This window comes from Martes martes (assembly GCF_963455335.1).
Source record: "Martes martes genome assembly, chromosome: 10".
In the NCBI taxonomy this organism is placed as follows: Eukaryota; Metazoa; Chordata; class Mammalia; order Carnivora; family Mustelidae; genus Martes; species Martes martes.
The window spans coordinates 50100906-50118893 of NC_137898.1; the positions used below are offsets into that span (position 1 = coordinate 50100906).

General features: G+C 44.3%; 1 protein-coding gene across 1 annotated transcript in view; it reads left to right on the top strand.

Moving 5' to 3' along the window:
* Window positions 1–17988, top strand: part of IRAG1 (inositol 1,4,5-triphosphate receptor associated 1) — a gene marked incomplete at its 5' end in the record, with an annotated part of 123606 nt that overhangs the window by 41946 nt on the left and 63672 nt on the right. Inside the window, 2 exon segments of the mRNA XM_080816891.1 lie at window positions 3339–3365; window positions 3368–3495. Of these exon segments, the coding sequence (XP_080673017.1) occupies window positions 3339–3365; window positions 3368–3495 (155 nt within the window).

Consider the following 17988-nt stretch of genomic DNA (forward strand, 5'->3'; position numbering starts at 1 on the left):
TCCCTTGCCTTGATCTGACCTTTCATTCATTGGTCATGCACTTATCCTTTGGGGACAACAGAATTACAGGAATGAATTTCAAGTATCTGAGAAGCACTTTTATTTTTCCCTGCACCATCTATTTTCCAGGCTAAAGATCTTTAGTTCTTTAAAGACAAATTCTTGCTTCCTGCATATTGCTTCCCCTTTTTGGAACATACTCCAATTTGTCTGAATCCTTCTTACCAGTCAGAGTGCAATACACTTCGTATAGATTAAGGTGGAAAAGAAAGTAGAACTGTCACCTCCCATGTTTTGGGAACCATATTACTATCAAGACAGGCTGAACCTTCACATAAATCCATCATCGCTTAAGAGGTTTCTAGGGAAGTGCACCAACTTTCCCAGTACAATTGGGGTTTGTGGATAGTCTTTTGCTAATGTCAACCCCTGTGACCCTATACTTTGTCCAGCACCACTGATGTCACTGCTGCTGAAATTCAAGTAAAGGTAATAGAAATTAATCACAGAGTCAACCTTTGGGTAGATCTGTTGCTTATTTCATCCATACAGTGGCTGGTTGAGATGAGACACATAGTGTGCCCTGGCCTTATATTCTCATTCCTAAGAGACAGGTTAAATCTGTTCAGTAGGGCTTCTCCCTTCCTGTCTCACCTTCCCCTCTAGCTATTCTGTTCAGAGAAATTTCACTCAGCATTTCAAGGTTCAGCTCAAATACCATTTCTAACATGGATCTAGTCTGAAACTTTATCTCACCTGTCCCAATTTTCAGAGTTGGGGATCCTTTTCTGAGATCCTGCCACTTCTCTTACTTTCAAAGTCTTAACAGTTACATTGTTTTCATACTGCCTCCAACCACTGGACTCTGCTCCTCAAGGAGTACCACATCTTCATCATCTTTAAGTCACCAGCACCTGGCACAGGGCCTGGTAGGGCCTGTGTAAAGTCAGTGTGGTGAATGAACGAATGATTTAGTTCATGGATTTCCTACTTGAGATGAGACTTCTTGAGTTGACCAGCAGAGGTCACCCCAATTGTTTGAGAGCTGAATGGGGCTACCATTCCACTGCCGAGACTGATAGAAGTCAAGATGGTGGTCACATTGACCAACTCCGTGGCTAAAGTTCTCTAGTTCTTTAAATACCAGTCGACAAGCAATTTCTCTTCTAGTTATCAATGATGAATCAAGTCCCTGCCTTCCTCAGGAAGCTCAGTCAATGGTGTGTATGTTGGATAGGGGCATCTGTCAGAGTTGTGGCTGATGTGAGATCTGAGCCTGCCCACAACCCTCTGGCTCTAGGCCCCTGGGCCTTCCCTGTGGGACCAGAAGAATATCTAGTATCATGGGAGGTGGTAGGGCTTTCTGACTTCCACCTATAGCTTCCTGCAGCCAGCACCCTTACATAGGACCTAGGGCATAGTAGGTGCTCAGTAAATGACAGTGTTCTTTATTTTTCCTGTGTGTGTCCCAGTAGCCCCTGATTGTGTCTGAGGGCAGAGTCTGCATCTGATGGCTTTCACCTGCTGACTAGCAGATCAGCAACTTCAGGATATCTCTGAAGTTATAGAACTAGGCTGGTTGCTCATTCTGCTGGTCCCTGAAGGTTTCTCCCACCCCATTAGGGAAAGAGGACCTGGAGGAGTTTAGTGGGGGAAGAGGCTAGGTGAAGGCCTATGGACTCTGACTGAGCTTCTTGGGCTGCAGATCTCCAATCAGGTGGCCTCTGTGAGCACCTACTCTGTGCTCAGTGCTCTATATCATTTCATCCTTAGAACATTCCTGCATGGGAGGCATTCTTATCTCTGTTCCTCTGACAAGGAAAGTGAGGCTCAGAAGTAAAGCCAATGTTCAAGGCCACACAGTCAATGAGTGGCAGAGTGGGAACTCAAATCCAGGTATAATGTTCCAAGGCCTGTGTTCTTTCTACCTTGCTATCCTGCCTCTCCAGACTGAAACCTCACATTACTGGCCTTTTCTAAGAAGAAGCAGAAGAGCCAGGCCCACTGGTTCAGGTCTGTTGGAGAGATCATGGTCCTAGACTTCTTGATTGGTGAGAAACATGAAAAAATATTTAGTAGTTATAAGTAACAGTAGTAAGTAGTTACAAGTTAGGACAAGTAGTTATAAATTAGTAGTTATAAGTAAAACCAACCCAAATTTACTTAAACACTAAGAAATTTAATTGTTTGTATAACTGGTGAGTACAGAAAGAATTCAGGCTTCAGGTGAACTTTGATCAGAGATGAACCTTCTTTTTTTCTGCAAGTGTCTTGGCCCTACTCCCTTCTCTATGTGTGTCAGTTTTATCCTTAGTCTGGACTTTCAAATGGGAACAAAATGGCATCAGTAACATCAGGTCTTACATCTGTGTGTTCTACCACCCAAAGCAAGATAAAGCACCTGGGTCCCAGAACACTGCAGTGTGCTCACTGGTTTACAGTGGACCTATTTTCTATCCCTGAGCCAATCACTATGGTGAGATAAGTGAGATTATGCTGACTAGGTCAATACCAGCTGGGCCTCAAGTTTGCTACACCATGAGACAGGATAAGCCTGGTTTCTGGGGAAGCAAAGAAAGGTTGCTCCAAGTGGGCACTGCAGAAGGTACATAAGATCCACCCTGGCGGAGCCTCCAGAATCACAGGCCCAGTGAGGGTTGTCCTCAAGTGAGAGAGCCCCATACCGAGGGTCAGAAAAGATGTTGATGGACATGAGGCCAGCCATGGGGTACAAAGTCAAGAAACAACCTCCTCTTACTCAACCCAGGGAAGGAAGGCTATGTGGTAGAGTGAAAAGAGCCTTGGCCGCAAAATTGGAAGATCGGGATTCAAATGCTTGGTTCTTTATATGATTTTGGCAAATGGCTACCACTCTCTGAAGCCATTCTCTCTTTGATAAAATGTGAATACTGATGCCTACATCAGAGATTATTATGAGCATTAAATTAGGTGATGTTGGAAATGCTCCTAGGATAGTGCCTGGTATGTAGTAGGCGCTTAATAAATGATACATAAGTACAAATCTGATCCCAATGGAATGTCCTCCATTAGCTATGGCTTTGAGGAGTTTGAAGCAATTTTCTCCCTTCTGGGATAGCTGTGTTTACTCTAAGGACCAAATTAGATGGAAAATCTCTAAGGTCATCTCTGACTTTGTAAATAGAGCAAATGAACAGGAGGAAATGCAATTCCAAATGCCCTCTCCTAGCCTAGTCCAACCTCTGGTGTTGATGCAAACTCAAGCAGGCTTTTTCTGCAGCTCATGGCTCCTGGAAATGGAATCCAGCCTGGGTCAGGGATGGGAGTGGATTTGACTTGTCCTTTTGGCGTCTCCTCAGCCTGCGGAGCCCAGGCCTCTTGGAGCATCTTGGGGCTGACGCCGTGGAGGTTCCGGGCACACGCGGCCACTCCCGCCAGGAGGCTGCCATGCCCCACATTCCCGAGGACGAGGAGCCCCCTGGAGAGCCACAGGCAGCCCAGAGCCCCACCGGCCAAGTAAGTGCCCCCTCCTTGCCTGCAGTTAGTCTGGCGGGGCCAAGCCAAGTACCCTGGACTGGCGCCACATCACTCAGCCTGGCCAGAGAGTTTGCTGACAGCCTGTGCAGGCTGCAGTGGGCACCTGGGGAAGGTATGTGGCTGCCACACTGAGGAATAAATGCCCAGAGTCCATTTGAATTGGCCACGCCCCCCTGTATATCCTGAGAGTGGAACCTCCATGTCTGACTGAAGTTTCCTGGGAGGTCCAACCACCCTAACCTGGCAGGCACCTTCCTAGAATGGAGAAAGACTTGAAGGAGAACTGTCAGCACAGAGGGCCTTGTCATGTCAGGATTGTGGTCACCAGCAAAAAGCCATTTAAACTGAGTCTACTTAAAATGAAGATCAAAATTTTATAGTAGATAGTGGAAAAGATTTTTAGTAAAATTGTATTGCAAAAAAAAGAAATGATGAAAAGAAATAAACTTAAAGGGTCTCATCGTGATTGCATTGTACAAATGAAATTATGAAAACAAATTATTTAAGCTGTACATATAACAAAAAATTGATTATGTGCTACTTTTTTTAGAAGGAAAAAGAATTGTATTGATTTTGGCATTGGTATATTCTTTATGCCAACATGATAATTTGTTCACATGAACCACATCCCTCACATTTTACTTCACAGCACCTCAGTTAAGAGACTATGTGTTTAATATTTAAGGGCTTCATTCATTTTCCCAAGGACCTCTATGGATCCTTCAACATGCAAATCATTTTCTCTAAAGAACCTATCTTGTCTCATCATCCTTGTAATTTTTTCTTTGTTATCTACTCCAGCTCCGTTTGCTCTTTACTGGTCCAAGACCTTGCATGTGAAGTTTTCCAACACTGTTTTCTTTGATTTTATGAACTTTGCAGTTGGTTTGCACTTGTACTACCCCATCATATCTGACAGATGTCTGAACTGACCTCAGCCGGAGGGACTTGTTAAGGGAGGGAAGGATGTATGAGTGAGCATTAATTTGGTAAGCGGGCAGACTCTCAGTGAACATTTTCATGTTCGGATGACATTTGTTTTCTTGCATGTCATAATTGTGGGAACTCAGATAGTAAATACTTAAGAAAAGAATGGTTTCTCGTATCTCCCTCTCCCAAACTTGGATTGAGATGTTGCAGAACTTGGTACACTTGGGGAGCCCTTGAATTTCTAAGTGGTGGTAAGCCAAGCCCCCATGCATTTGGCCACCAGCAGTCAGCTCAGTGTTTTACTGAACCTCTTCCAGAAATGTCATGGGGCTGGTGGGTGCTGCATGTCATTTGGTCTCGGTGGCAGGTTGCTCTTCTACGGGTGATGTCTGGTCTTCCCCAAACTGGGTACTCTGTTGCTGTCGCTTTTCCTGCTCCTAACCAAGCATGGACAATTCCCTTAAAACACTGGTAATAGTGGGCTATAAGTTTTAGCCAACAAAAAATTTAATACACTGGAAGTTTGAAGACGAAAGAAGGGTATGATAGCATAAAGCAAAACATCGTATCTGGATTCAAATGTGACTGCTCCCTCTTCTCAGTCGTGACTTTCCCAGGTTCCGTCCCCTTAGCATCCTTACTCCCTAGCCCTGGGTTCCTTCTTATCATGGCCCTTCCTGACCCCTTCCACCTCACTAATAACAACAGTGTGCTGAAGCCAGATTCTGATGTAAAATCTGGCTCCTGAATCCTAGCCAGCTCCCCCAAACAGCTGTCATGCCATGCTCCCCAAGAATACAAGTGCTCTGAAAGAAAGCATAATTAATTGGCAAAGCTGCAACTCCACTGTGAGTGAAGAGATCTTTTTACACTGAGTTTAGTTTACCTTTAGTTCATCATCTCATCTCTCTAAGTAACCTTTAAGACTTCTCAGGAAACTAAGACAAGATAGCACAAAAGCCTGATAGCCCTCTTGACCATTACGACTTCAAACCATACCTAGGTGCAGCTCCAATGGGTCAGAGGTGAGCATGAATTTCCAGGCACAGCCAAGCCAGAGAAGGGAATCCATGAGCTAATCTCACACTTGAGGGTCAGAGAGCCCTAACTGAACAGCAGGAGCTCCAGATTCCAGCTTTCCACAGGCTCATTCTCCTTGTGACCTTGAACCAGAACCAGACTTCTGTAACATGAGGGCATGGACCCCCATGATTTCTGAAGGGCTTTCAAATTCCATGATTCTATCTCTGTGCCTTTGGGAAGTCAAGACAATAAAGGAGGTGTTTGTGATACCAGTAGCCTCTACATTGCTGGAGCCCAGCAAGAGAAGGACCCATGAGGACTTCAGGTGAGCTGATGCCCAGGTCCTTAAGGGAGGACCATTAACACAGGATTTAAGAATGTGGACTCTGGAGTCAGACCAAGCTGGGCTCCTCCACATCCTGGTCAAAAGACCCCCTGTGAGCCTGTTAACTTTTCTGTGCCTCTGCTTCCTCATCTCTTCCTCTGGGCAAGTGTTAGTGGCTGCCTCCTAGACTCTGATCAGCCCAGCCCTCTAGTACCTTTTTGACTTGCAGGACCATGGGGCTGGGGCAGATTCGACCCTAGACTGAAGATGACGTCAGATGCAGTATCCTTTTATTCTCTGCCCCTACTGATAGGCACTAGGCCTCCCTGAGTGCTCCGGAAGTCCATGGGCCTTGTCAGTGAAGAACACCTCGGTCTTTGACCCATCAGACAATCTACATTGGGCTTCTCAGGCAGCCACAGCCTCAGGGGAGGGTCAGGCCTTGTGAATAGGGCTGGAGCCTCCAGGGGCTGGAGTGCAAGTTCCTGGGAGCAGTGGAAATCAGGCAGCCAGGAAAGCAGGGTTGGCTAGGAGGATTTGGCTGAAATTCCTAGCACCGTGTGAACTCCTTCTCTGTGAAGCAGGCAAAGAACCAGAGCATCCTTCTGAGTTTACAGCTCCCCCGGGTCCAGTCCTACTTCTAGTTCCTCAAACCCCAGCCCCCATTTCCCATCACTGACATGAACACTAGCTGAGACCTTCTCACACAAAAACACAAAAGCTGCAGACCTGGATCCTGTTTTTCTCTCTACATGCACACACACACACACACACACACACACACACACACCCTTGAGGTCCCTAATCAGAAGCTGTAATCAAGACCCACAAAGAAATAAAGCTTCTGGACAATGCACTCAGTGAGGTTATGTCCTGAGTGTGTTTTCTGGGTTGGCCCTAGAACAGGGAGGGGCTCAAATGAATAAACTTATAGCCAAGAGATTTGGGCAGCAATAAAAGCTGTCAGGATACAAGCCTGGGACCTTAAGGGACCACAGAATGACAGATCATCAGAGCTAAGAGCTAGAAGGAATATTAGATCTCATCTGGGATCCTTCCCTCCCAGGCAGGCAAAGTTCTGCATAGTGTGACACCCCCACCCCCGCCCCCGGCCCCAGGCAGTTACTGGGAAGCTTGTTAAACCCGGATTCCTCTGCCAACCTAGGCCTATCAAATCAGTTGTCTTCTGGGCTGGGTCTTGGGAGTTTGTAGAAGTAGCTCCATACGGAGGAACTCCCCACCTCACAAGGAAATCTGTGCTGTGGTTGGCCAGTTTGGCTTGCTGGTCAAGCTGGAACTTCCTGCCTGTGACTGCCCCTCAGTTCTGCCCTCCACAGCTGCCTATAGTGGGGTGAAAACCTACAGATGGACAAAGGCAGTTTATGCATCCTTCCAGAGCCCCTTTTCCTCTCTTCCTCCAGGCATTGCTCCCAAATCTCTCCTTTGGGCACATACCTACTTGCCTCCCCTAATCATGGGACACTAGACCTGGCCCTGGGCCCCAGAGGCAGCAAGACCAGGACATCAATCATTTCCTGGCCTGTGACCAGCAGCCATGTCAGAAAGCTGACTTGTTAGAACAGCATGACTTCCTCAGAAGTGCCTTGTAAACCTGAATGTGCAAAGACTTTCAGGTTAGCTCTAACAGCTGGCTCTAGTTTCCACCCAGACAATCCCCATCCTCTTTCAGGGCTTTCTGGAAGTCCCCAGGTGCACGGCAATGTGAACTCATAAGCAGACCTCCATCTTTCATATCGTCTGTTTCAGTAGCTCCCCTTCCACCACCCCCTGACTAACTCCCACCCCCATCTCCATTGTCCACAACACTTAGTAATAATTCCAGGCACTATTCTACTGTATTAACTTTTTAAACTTTCAATCAACCTTATGAGGTAAGTATCATCCCCCGCATTTCATAGCTGAGGAAGCTGAAGCACAGAGAAGTTAAGTAGCTTCCTTCAAGGTTGTATAGCTCATAAGCAGCAGGCCCAGGATTTGAAACCAGACAGCCTGGCAGCTGGGGCTTTGCCTCTGGGGCCCTCTATGGGAGCCCTTGGTGCCTGAGGACAGGCACTGTCCTGTTCTTTTGAAGTCCTTGTCTGAGATAGCCAACCTGGGCCCTGCAAGTGCACTGCCATGCACACTCCAAAGCACTATAGGGTCTTATTTCTGCTTGCCATCCTCTCCGATGCCTGAGCCCATGGGGCCAGAAAATACAGCTCAGTGTCACATATCCTGCTGAGAAACTGTGCTGCCTATGCCTTCTTCATTCTTTCTCAGCCATCAGACAATAAAACAGCCCAACTCGATGCACACTGACTCCTAGAAACACAGATCACTATGCAGTTCCTGGTTCTGGCCACACACGAATTACTCCCTCTGTACATCTCCCTGTGTGCCTACTCTGTACTGCACTTTCTGATCCTCTAGACAACTTGATGCTTACCCATGTTATACAGCAGCATCTTTTTGACTTAAGATTACTGCAGCACTCAACTAATCAGTAGCATCCCTGCTCCCACCCCTATCCCCACCTCCGATTTTTAATTAACTGAAAATTAGGTTGGCATGCGCTCTGGAGAATCAGCCCTCAGTGTGTGGCCCTAACAGCAAGGGATTGGTTGTGGAGCTCCTAGAACCTCTGACCACAAAGCTGCTGGGCCTCCTCTTTTGGCTCAGAATTGGGGATCATGGTAGCTGCTGCCATGATGAATCTGGAATTCTCTCCCTGTTTGTGTCAGTGTAGTGAGAGACCCATTCTAGCTTACCAACATTAGTCAGTGGGACAGACCCAGAGCTGAGTGTGCTCAGCTGTCCTTTTAGAAGAGAAAAATACCAAGTCAGCTTCCCCAAGCAGACAGGGAGCTCTAGAAGGGACAGGAAATGCTTCCATTTCATAGGGATGCAAGGTATAGGTATTATGGCAGTATGGAAAGAGCTGGGCTTCACAACCCTGAGTGGGACCTGGGGTAAGTTACTCATTTTGCCTGTTTCCTCATCCATAACCTGAGACTTACAGTAATAGCTGCTAACAACAGTGAACCTTTAAGGAAGCTTTCCTATGTTCCAGACACTGTGCTAGGTTTGTGGGACACTTTATCTCTTTTGATTTTCAGAAAATCTCTGTGGGGTATGTACTGTTGTTATCCCCATTTAGGGATGAAGATTTGAAGCACAGTAAAGCAAAGTAATGTGTACTAGCTAATACAGCTAAGTCACTGAGCCTAGAGTCAAACCCCAGGCAGCTTGACTTTAATTAACAGAATAATATATATAAAGTGCCAAGCAAGGTCCTCATCTCATAATAGGCTCTCAGTCCCTAATACAGCACAAAATAGTTTTTAAAAAGATTTTATATATATTACTGCAATCAATGCCCTAACCCCACTGTGAGAACAGCAATTATCACCCCCAGGGAACTGGAAGTTCGGAGTAGTTAGGTATCATATCCAGATGCAGGGAAAGAAGCTAAACACGGGGTGCCTACCATGTTCTAAACTAAACTCTTTATATTCATTATCTCAGATAACCTTCATGATGTCCTGTAAGTTAGCTATGGCTATACCTAGTTAATGGATTAGGAAAACACGCTTGGGAGGTTAAGTCAGTTGTCCAAAGGACATAACAAGGAAGTGACAGTACCTGGATGCTATTGCCTCGTGGCTGTAAGCTGAGGAAACAGGGCTAGGATTATTATTTTTTTCTTTCTAGTCCAGAAAATAGCCCACAATACCATAAAAGAATTTGAGCACACAGGAAAGGGACAACTATTCACTCATACATGATAGGCACCCAATAAATATGGAATTGAGTTGAATTTACTTAATACAGTTGACCCTTGAACAACATGGGAGTTAGGGACGCTAACTCTACTGCACAGTTGAAAAACCATGTATAACTTTTGACTCTTGAAAAACTTAACTACTAATAGAAAACTGTTGATTGGAAGACTTTCTGATAACATAAACAATCATGAACACATATTTTGTTATGTTATACATATTATACACTACATTCTTATAAGTTAGCTAAGAGAAAAGAAAATGTTATTAAGACAGAATATGTTTAGAGTACCATATTCTTAAAAAACCCCACATATAATTTCTAACCCACATTTAAGAGTTAATTGTAAACGTTTATTGAATTCATTCAACAAATGTTTATTAAGCACTACCTAAGGCCCCACTCTCAAAGAGTTTACCTCCCTGTGCGTTTACAATCTAATGACAACTACTTTCTGATCTAATTTGCTTTGTGTTCTCTTCTCTGATCAGGAATATGAGGATCCTTGGTCTTGATATCCCCAGAAATATCTAGAGCTTACCAACATGCTTTACCATATAAGGTAGATTGCCAGCTTTTCCCTTCATTTTATCCCCTTGGCTGTGCAGGCCCTATGTTCACTGGCCAGAAGACTGGGGTTCTGTCTACACCTCCCCATAGGCCCCTTGGGAAATGTGTGAGAAAAAGGGTTGGGACCCAAAGAATCAATGGTCTGTAAAGAATGGGATTAAGACAAAACAGACAGTGCACATAAAACCCTGGGAACCTGGTGACAGCTGTGTGGAGTGGGGACATGTCCTCACCTCACTTGACGAAAACCCTCATGCCAGGCTTCCTTTGTGATAGGCACTGCTCTAAGCACTTTACGAGCAGTAACCTCACAACAACTCTAGGAAGTAGGTATGATCATTATTCCATTTTACAGATGAGAAAGCTGAGGCAGGTAAGTAAGTTCACTCCAAACACTAGAAACTGGCCAGTATCTTGAATGTCCAATTGAGGGTTTTTAATTCATCCTCTCTGAGCTTATCTTCATTTATCATTACCTTTTGCAAGAACAGCCTCAATTACAATCTTCAGTGAAATATCTTCAAATGAATTATCAGTAAAACATTAGGAGTTAATGTATGAGATACTGAAACCATCTATTGGGCACCTGCCATGTGGTCTCATTTCCTTAAAGTAGATATTTTTATTTTTATTTTATAGAAGAAGAAACTGTGTCTCTATGAGGATAAGTAAGGCCACATAGTTGTGTCGTGGTTGTGTAGAGATTAAAACCTGAGTCTCCTGCTAAAGTGTTTCTGTTGGCTTTGTCTCCTTTCTTGTCCCCACCCGACAATAAAGCCAGTGTCCTGGATACCAAAGGCCCCACACATGGGGGGCAGTTGCTTGTCCCATCCTTTATGGAAAAGAAGCTTGGAAAGGGCCAAGAGGACAGTTCCACCAGGATGGCTTCTAGTGGTTCTGGTCACAGGTAACAACTGTGAGATTGTAGCTGTGGAAGCACCAAAGAAAATGCAGAGAAAGTGTTTTGGGAATTTTGATTGTTACAGAAGGTCAGGAATGTATATTAAAACTACATGTCTTTAGTTCCTATAGTGATCAAAGAAGTAGCTTACTATTTTTTGTTTTTCTGATTCTCCTGTCTCCTATTTTATGTTACACATAAGCTACTTAGGTAAGGCTGTGTCTTTTATGTGTATATTTCCAGTTTTCAGCATAGGCTCTAGTATGTGGTGGGAGCTCAAGGAAGGATGGATGAATGGACAGATGGGCAGGTAGATGGATGGATGGATGGACAGATGGATGGGTGGATAGATGTGTGATAGGTTGGGAGGATAATAATTGGGTGGATGGGTGGATGGATGTGTTACAGGCTGGGTGGGTAGGTTGAGTGGGTAACTGGCATGAATAAATGCCTGGATTGGAAAGAGGAAAAAATGGAGGAACAAAAGGAAAAGAAGGGAGGAGGAGAGGATAGAAGATGGTGATGAATGAATGGCTTGTTGGGTGATACATTCTCCACTAAGTAGGACTAATAGACATTTCATGTATTTCCACACTCCTGGTGTCTGTTAGCATGAGAGTGAAAACAGTGATGAAGAAGGCAGGATAATCCAGTGGTTGTTGATCCCAGGCTTCTAGGAACAGAGTGGACAATGGCAGAAAAGAGCATTCACCAGAGGCAAGGCAGGCCTTGGGTGCACAGGGGGATCCACAAGGTGGGCACTGGGGAACTTAGGGGAGCCAGGAACTAGTTCTCAGTGCTTGGCAGGGAAGAGCCCCATGTCCAGCAGACTTCAGCAGAGGAATTTCTGCTCTCTCCCATGGTCTTAGGACTTGCTGCTGGAATAATCATTTTCTCGAGAGTCCCCAGGGTCCTTTTATCCTATCGCAAGAGCATCAACTTCTCTCTGTGGCCAGGGGGCCCCTTTCTACAGAGGCAGTCCCTGTTTGCCCTCTAGGCTATGAGAGAGGGACCTGGGGATACAAACCACCACAAGGCCCAACCTCTACCACCACCCTCACTATCTTCTTCTTCTTCTTCTTCTTCTTCTTCTTCTTCTTCTTCTTCTTCTTCTTCTTCTTCTTCTTCTTCTTCTTCTTCTTCATCATCATCATCATCACCATTATTGCTTTATCTTGTCTAATCCTTAAAATAAGTCTGGAAAATAGGAATTATTAGCTCCAAATAATGTTTAAGAATATGTAACTCTGAAAAGTTAAGTGAAGTGCCCAAGGTCATCTAGGTGGGATTCTGGCTAGGTTTCTCCAAATTCATTACCCACACTGGCTTCTAGTAGGGTCCTTCTTTCTCAGGCTGTCTCCCAGGGCCCAAGTATAGGAACTAAACTCCCCAGTCCTGCCAGGGCTGGGGCTGGAGCTGTTGCTTAGAGCTTCTTAATGCAGGCCTAGTCATGTGACATTGGGGAAAGGAAGATAATATTCCCGTCTATGACACTGGCCTATATTTATCCCTGCACCCAGGCGGTTAGGAAACTGTTGCACATTCCTGGGAATTTATGAGTGAAATAAACATTTAAATGTTTCTATAAGGCTTATTTAAGGAGAACAAAATGTGACCTGCTGGCTTATTATAGGGTGAACTTGTGGGAGATGGCCCAGGAGCCTAGTGCTTGGCTGACTCCAGGGAAGGGAAATGGATCCCTGGGGAGGCTGGGCCCATGGAAAGGTAAGGGGATGACCCTGCCATCTCTCTTCCAGCTGTGTGTTCAAACTTGTGCTGGCTAAAGGGCTTCCTAGAGGAAGGGGTTTGTAGGGGAGGGAGCAGCTGCCCATACCAGGAAGCAGGGGAGGTAAGACCAAAGACCAGGGGAAACAACTGTAAGAGTAGCATGGTGGAGTGGGAAGGCCAGCAGGCCTGGTCTGTAGTCCTTCTTTCCCACTATTTACCAGTTGTACAGCCTTGGGCAACTCTGTTTTTTCATTGATAAAGTGGGGATTGAAGGGGAGAAAAGGGGGAGAGAAAAGAAATGTATCCATAGCCTATTCCATGCTTAGGGACTTCGCTTTCCTCTTCATGATTTGATGACATCAGGAGGCATTATCACCCCCAATTTGTGGATGGATATCTTATTCATTTGCAGAATTGCTGGAGAGGATGAAATAAGGAAACATATCAGAAGCATCTGGAACAGGGCCCCACACACAGTAGGTCTAAGAAAGTGTCACTGCCCTCTACCCACATTTGTTCCTTTGCTTCTTGTGTCTTTAACCCACACAGGGAAGCTCTACTTGATCTGAGGGGCAGGTGGTAAGAGAGGAAGTGTTACAGAAGGTCAGGAATGTATATTAAAACTACATGTCTTTAGTTCCTATAGTGATCAAATATATAGTGGTCTTGGAGATGGGCTTCTCTGAGAGTCAATGATTACAAGACCACTAGAGCTTGTATGGTCAGATGCTCTGGGAGATGCTCTGTGGCTTCATGACCAGAGGGTGAGGCCCTCCTAACTTAACGCCAAATGGTTGATCAGACTCAAAACTAAAAACAACAATCTTCTCAGAACCAAACTCCAAAGTAACTAATTCAGCCACAAAGGTAACAATAACAGAATATAACATCTGACACTTAATGATCAATTTACTAAGTGCCAAGTGCTTCTATGAGCTTTCTACTTCAAGCTATAGATTTAATGAAATGAAAATACAGTTAAATCCATGCAATATTTGAGACACACACAACACTAAAAAAAATTATTTATTGTTTATTTGAAATCCAGATATAACTGGACGTCTTATATTTTAACTAGCAATCTTATTTCTGTATTAATTCATTTAATTATTGTAACTACCCTGTGAGATAGTATTTTTTACAGAAGAGGTAACCAAGGCACAGAGAGGTGAGGTAACTTGCCCAAGGTCACACAGCTAGTAAGTGAGTAGCTGTGTCATGCATGAATTACTGTGGCTCTCAAGCCCAAGGCCCTTGAAGTCCTAAAGTGAGTAACTTCACTGGCAGACTGTATTTGGACATGCTGCACTGCAAGCTTCCTTGAGGCCCTGTCTTCTGTTTGGCAGCTCAGGGTGGGAGCAGGGAGGAGTATTTACACACATCACACACACTAAACTGGCAGAATTCACTCCAGAGGGTCCCTGGAATCTCCCACACTCTCCTGGATTCCTGTCTCCCTAGAGCTTGCTGAACTGAAACAGCTCACAGAAGACTGAATGTTCCCCACAAAAACAGTTTTGCCCAGAGCTTGTTCAGCCATTCTTTGTACCGATTAGGGAAAGAACACTTTGATTTTATTATTGTATATTCTGCACACATTGGAAGGAGAGAGTAAGGAGCATTCCAGGACATTCCATCAGGGGATTAGAGGATTTCTCCTTGATTGCTTTATGCCTCCTAGTTTTTAAGCAGCTTTGAATTGTGTGTGTTTGTGGTTACATGCTTGGCACTTGCCACCCGTTGCTTGTTTCTGCCTTTCTGTGTGAGCACCTCTGCCCTTTTCTGAGTGAGGGTGCCTACAGCCCCATACATGACAGCCACCTCAGGAGAGCTTTGCGGAAAGTGGCCTTTAGCCAGGAGGCAGAGAAAACTTCCACCAGAAAGCTGCTCCTCCAGTGTGTTGCAGACCATTTATGTCACAGTCAACACTAATGGCACCAGGCCCTGGGTGCTACCTGGGGTGGATGTGGGGGGTACTTTCCTCATTCTCCATCCCACTGTGCTAACTGAGAAGCATTTCAGAGACCTGTCTAATTCACTTTTCTCCTCCCAGGCCCCAGCATAGATCATAGCACATAATAAGCATTCGGAAGTTTGCTGGATGAATGGGGAGAATAAAGCATAATAATGTGAGAAAGTATACACAATGACCTCTCTTAGACCCTAAGACTTTTGAAAACTAAGTCAATCATAAGGAGAAAGGTTAGACAATCTGTACAATAAGTAAATGGATGGCGCTGGAAGGGTGAGTTGAGGAGGGAGGGAGAAGAAGAAAGGCTTCAGGTAGGGAGGGTAAGAAAGTGAAAAGACAAAGCGCAGGGGTGAGAGTGAAGAATGGAGTTCTTGTATTGCCTTTTTGTATTTTTGTATTTGCTGAATAATTCTTTAAAGCAATCTTTCTCAGAGCCTGGACCACATGGATCACAGATTCATTAGGTTTCAGGTCAAACAGTTTAACTTCAGAGTCAAACCATGGATAGTTAGAAGCATGTATTTCTCTTTATCTCCTAGGGATGTTTATAATTATCAAATTTTCTCCCCCAAAAGCCTCCTTTTTTAAAATCTTAGATCTCATTGCTTGTTACTTCAAATTGCTTTGGGAAATAGGCAGTGTGTCAAGAAAATTAAATCAATAAATGAATTATATTCTACTTACTTAGCAGCCTGAATATATAAAATTTTGGAGGTATATATTATAATCCCATCAGCACTAGCACAAATTTCCTTTCAGAATGCAACATGAAGAAACTGATGTTTGGTTCTCCTGCCCCTTTTATGCAGACCTACCCCATCTGCATTAATGCCTGCTGGGAATTCAGAAAAGCCTACCCCAAGGGATGGCAGAAACCATATGATATAATAAAATGAAAATGATATGTTAGCCAAAGTGCATTTCTTCCTGTTCACTTGTGGATTCATACAAGATAGAAATTCTCTAAATATGAAAGTCACAAATAAGGTAATTTCTAGAGATCAAACAGTCATGGTCAAAATAAACTCCACCCAGGGAAGGAACTTCAGACATACTGTAAGCACAGTCAGTGTTTCAAGTGGAATTCCCCCATGAGGTTGTATGGAAAGAAACCTCATCAAGATGATGTTGTAATTATACAAGATGATTAAGTCCTAGAGATCTATTGTACAGCTTAGTACCTAGAGTTAACAATATTGTATTGTATACCTAAAAGTTTGCTAAGAGGGTCGATCTTTTAAGTGTTCTTATCACAACAACAGCAATAATAATAATAGTAGTACATAAATAAGAAGGCAAGAAGGAACTTTGGGAAGTGATGGATAGGTTTATGGCATAAATCATGATGAGGGTTTCACAAGTGTATACTTAGCTCTACTAAACTCGTCAAGTTGTATACATGAAATATGTATAGCTTTCAATATGTCAATCATACCTTAATAAAGTGGTTTAGAAAAGAAAAGGTGTCATGAGTGGAGGAGGCTTTAAGCATAAATCTCCTGTGCTCCAGAAAACCAAGATAGGTTAAGAACTGTGCACACAGGGACAGTAACTTGGATGCCTTCAGGGCCAGGCAGGGAACACAAATGATTGAAGCAAGCCAGCAGAAGCAGACCAAAAGTTACTCTGCAGAAATGTAGACCCAAGATTGCTGGGTCTCTTGGTTTTTTCAGGAAAAGCAGGAAATCCAGAACTTAGGGAATTCCAATTATAGAATGTTAGCAACTAATATAAAAACTTATAAACACTACGAACATCAAACAGCCCTCCAGGTCTCTGATTTGTACCACAGAGAATTTGTAGCTCAGAGAAAACGCTTATTCCCCTAGTTGAGATCCGAGAAACCACATCAATAACAAGCCCTTGTAGTGACATGAAGAGAAGCCTCTGGATAAACTACAGCCCTTCTTTCTGCTCACTGGAGAATCCACACAGTAGAAAACCTCCCCATTCCTCCCTCTTTGTCAGTTTTCCCAGTAAAGAGGCACCTGCCCCTGGCCCTGCCTGCCCCAGATCCAGCCCATGACCTGCCACTTTGACATCCTGATTCCCCTTTTTGACCTCAGCAGCTCTTCTGGATACTGTTGTACTGCGTGTCATCAAGACCCACATCATGACCCAAGATTCTCCTGCTTCCCTCCTGGCCCCTTGGAAGGCCCCAGCCTCTGTGCTGCTTGCTGGCCTCCTACCAGGGGACAAAAGGTGGGGAGAACTGAGTAGAGCCATTGTTCATTTTAATGATAATTGTGATTAATGGGTATTTGTATATTATATGAGACTTATCAAAGCGTATACACATTCATCATTTCATTTTATTCACACAAACTTCTTCGGAGACAGAGCAGGCCTTTTGACCATTTTATAATTATGGGGACTAAGAGATAAGGTAACAGAAGGACAAAGCAAGTGACCGTCAAGAATGATCATCACTAGTTCATCAAGTTTATACTATCCATCGAAGGAACTGCTGCTTCTTTGGGAAACTTCCCGAGGATCTTTTACAAGAGGAGTCCTTGACAGAAGGATGGATATCTGTGTCCTCAGAGGGACTGGAGCTCTGGAGTTATAAGGACAGTCTGGCCAGTTCTGGTTCCAACCATAAGCATCATGCTGACTCTCTGTCACTCTACCCTGGCCAACTGTGGGTGTCCAGATGGAGAGTAACACAGCTCCAATTTATTGAAAGTTCCTCAAAATTCCTAGAAGGATGATGGATGCTGTAATAACTGGACATTTTCCTCATCTCAACCAATGTGTGCCATGATGATCCATGAATGGAACATCCGTCAACATTTCTATGTTTTCTCTTTTGTTGATCAAATTAATCCTAAACCCGACCTTCAGTGTTCTCCATCTCCAAAACCACAAAAATAAAACTCACTGGAGTAATGCCCAATGTTAACAGAAGCTGGCTCAACCTTTTATTGTACTTCCATTATTTGCCCCTAAATTAGCTTCCCGGACCTAAGTCCAACATTCCCCCTATCAACAAACAATTATTTGATACCAGCAGGGTGTCCAAGAACTCACTCAATTCTGACACTATCTACCTGGAGATAGATCCATAGGTAAAGGGTTCCATCCTACTGCCCCCACTTCAGGCACCAGTCCCAAGCCCAGGTTATCACCTGTGCTTCTGATGGATTGGCTAGAAATTAGAGGTTCCCATAATCTCCTCGTCAGGTGTGATAATTTGCTAGAGTGACTCATAGAACTCAGGAAAACCCATTTATTCACTAG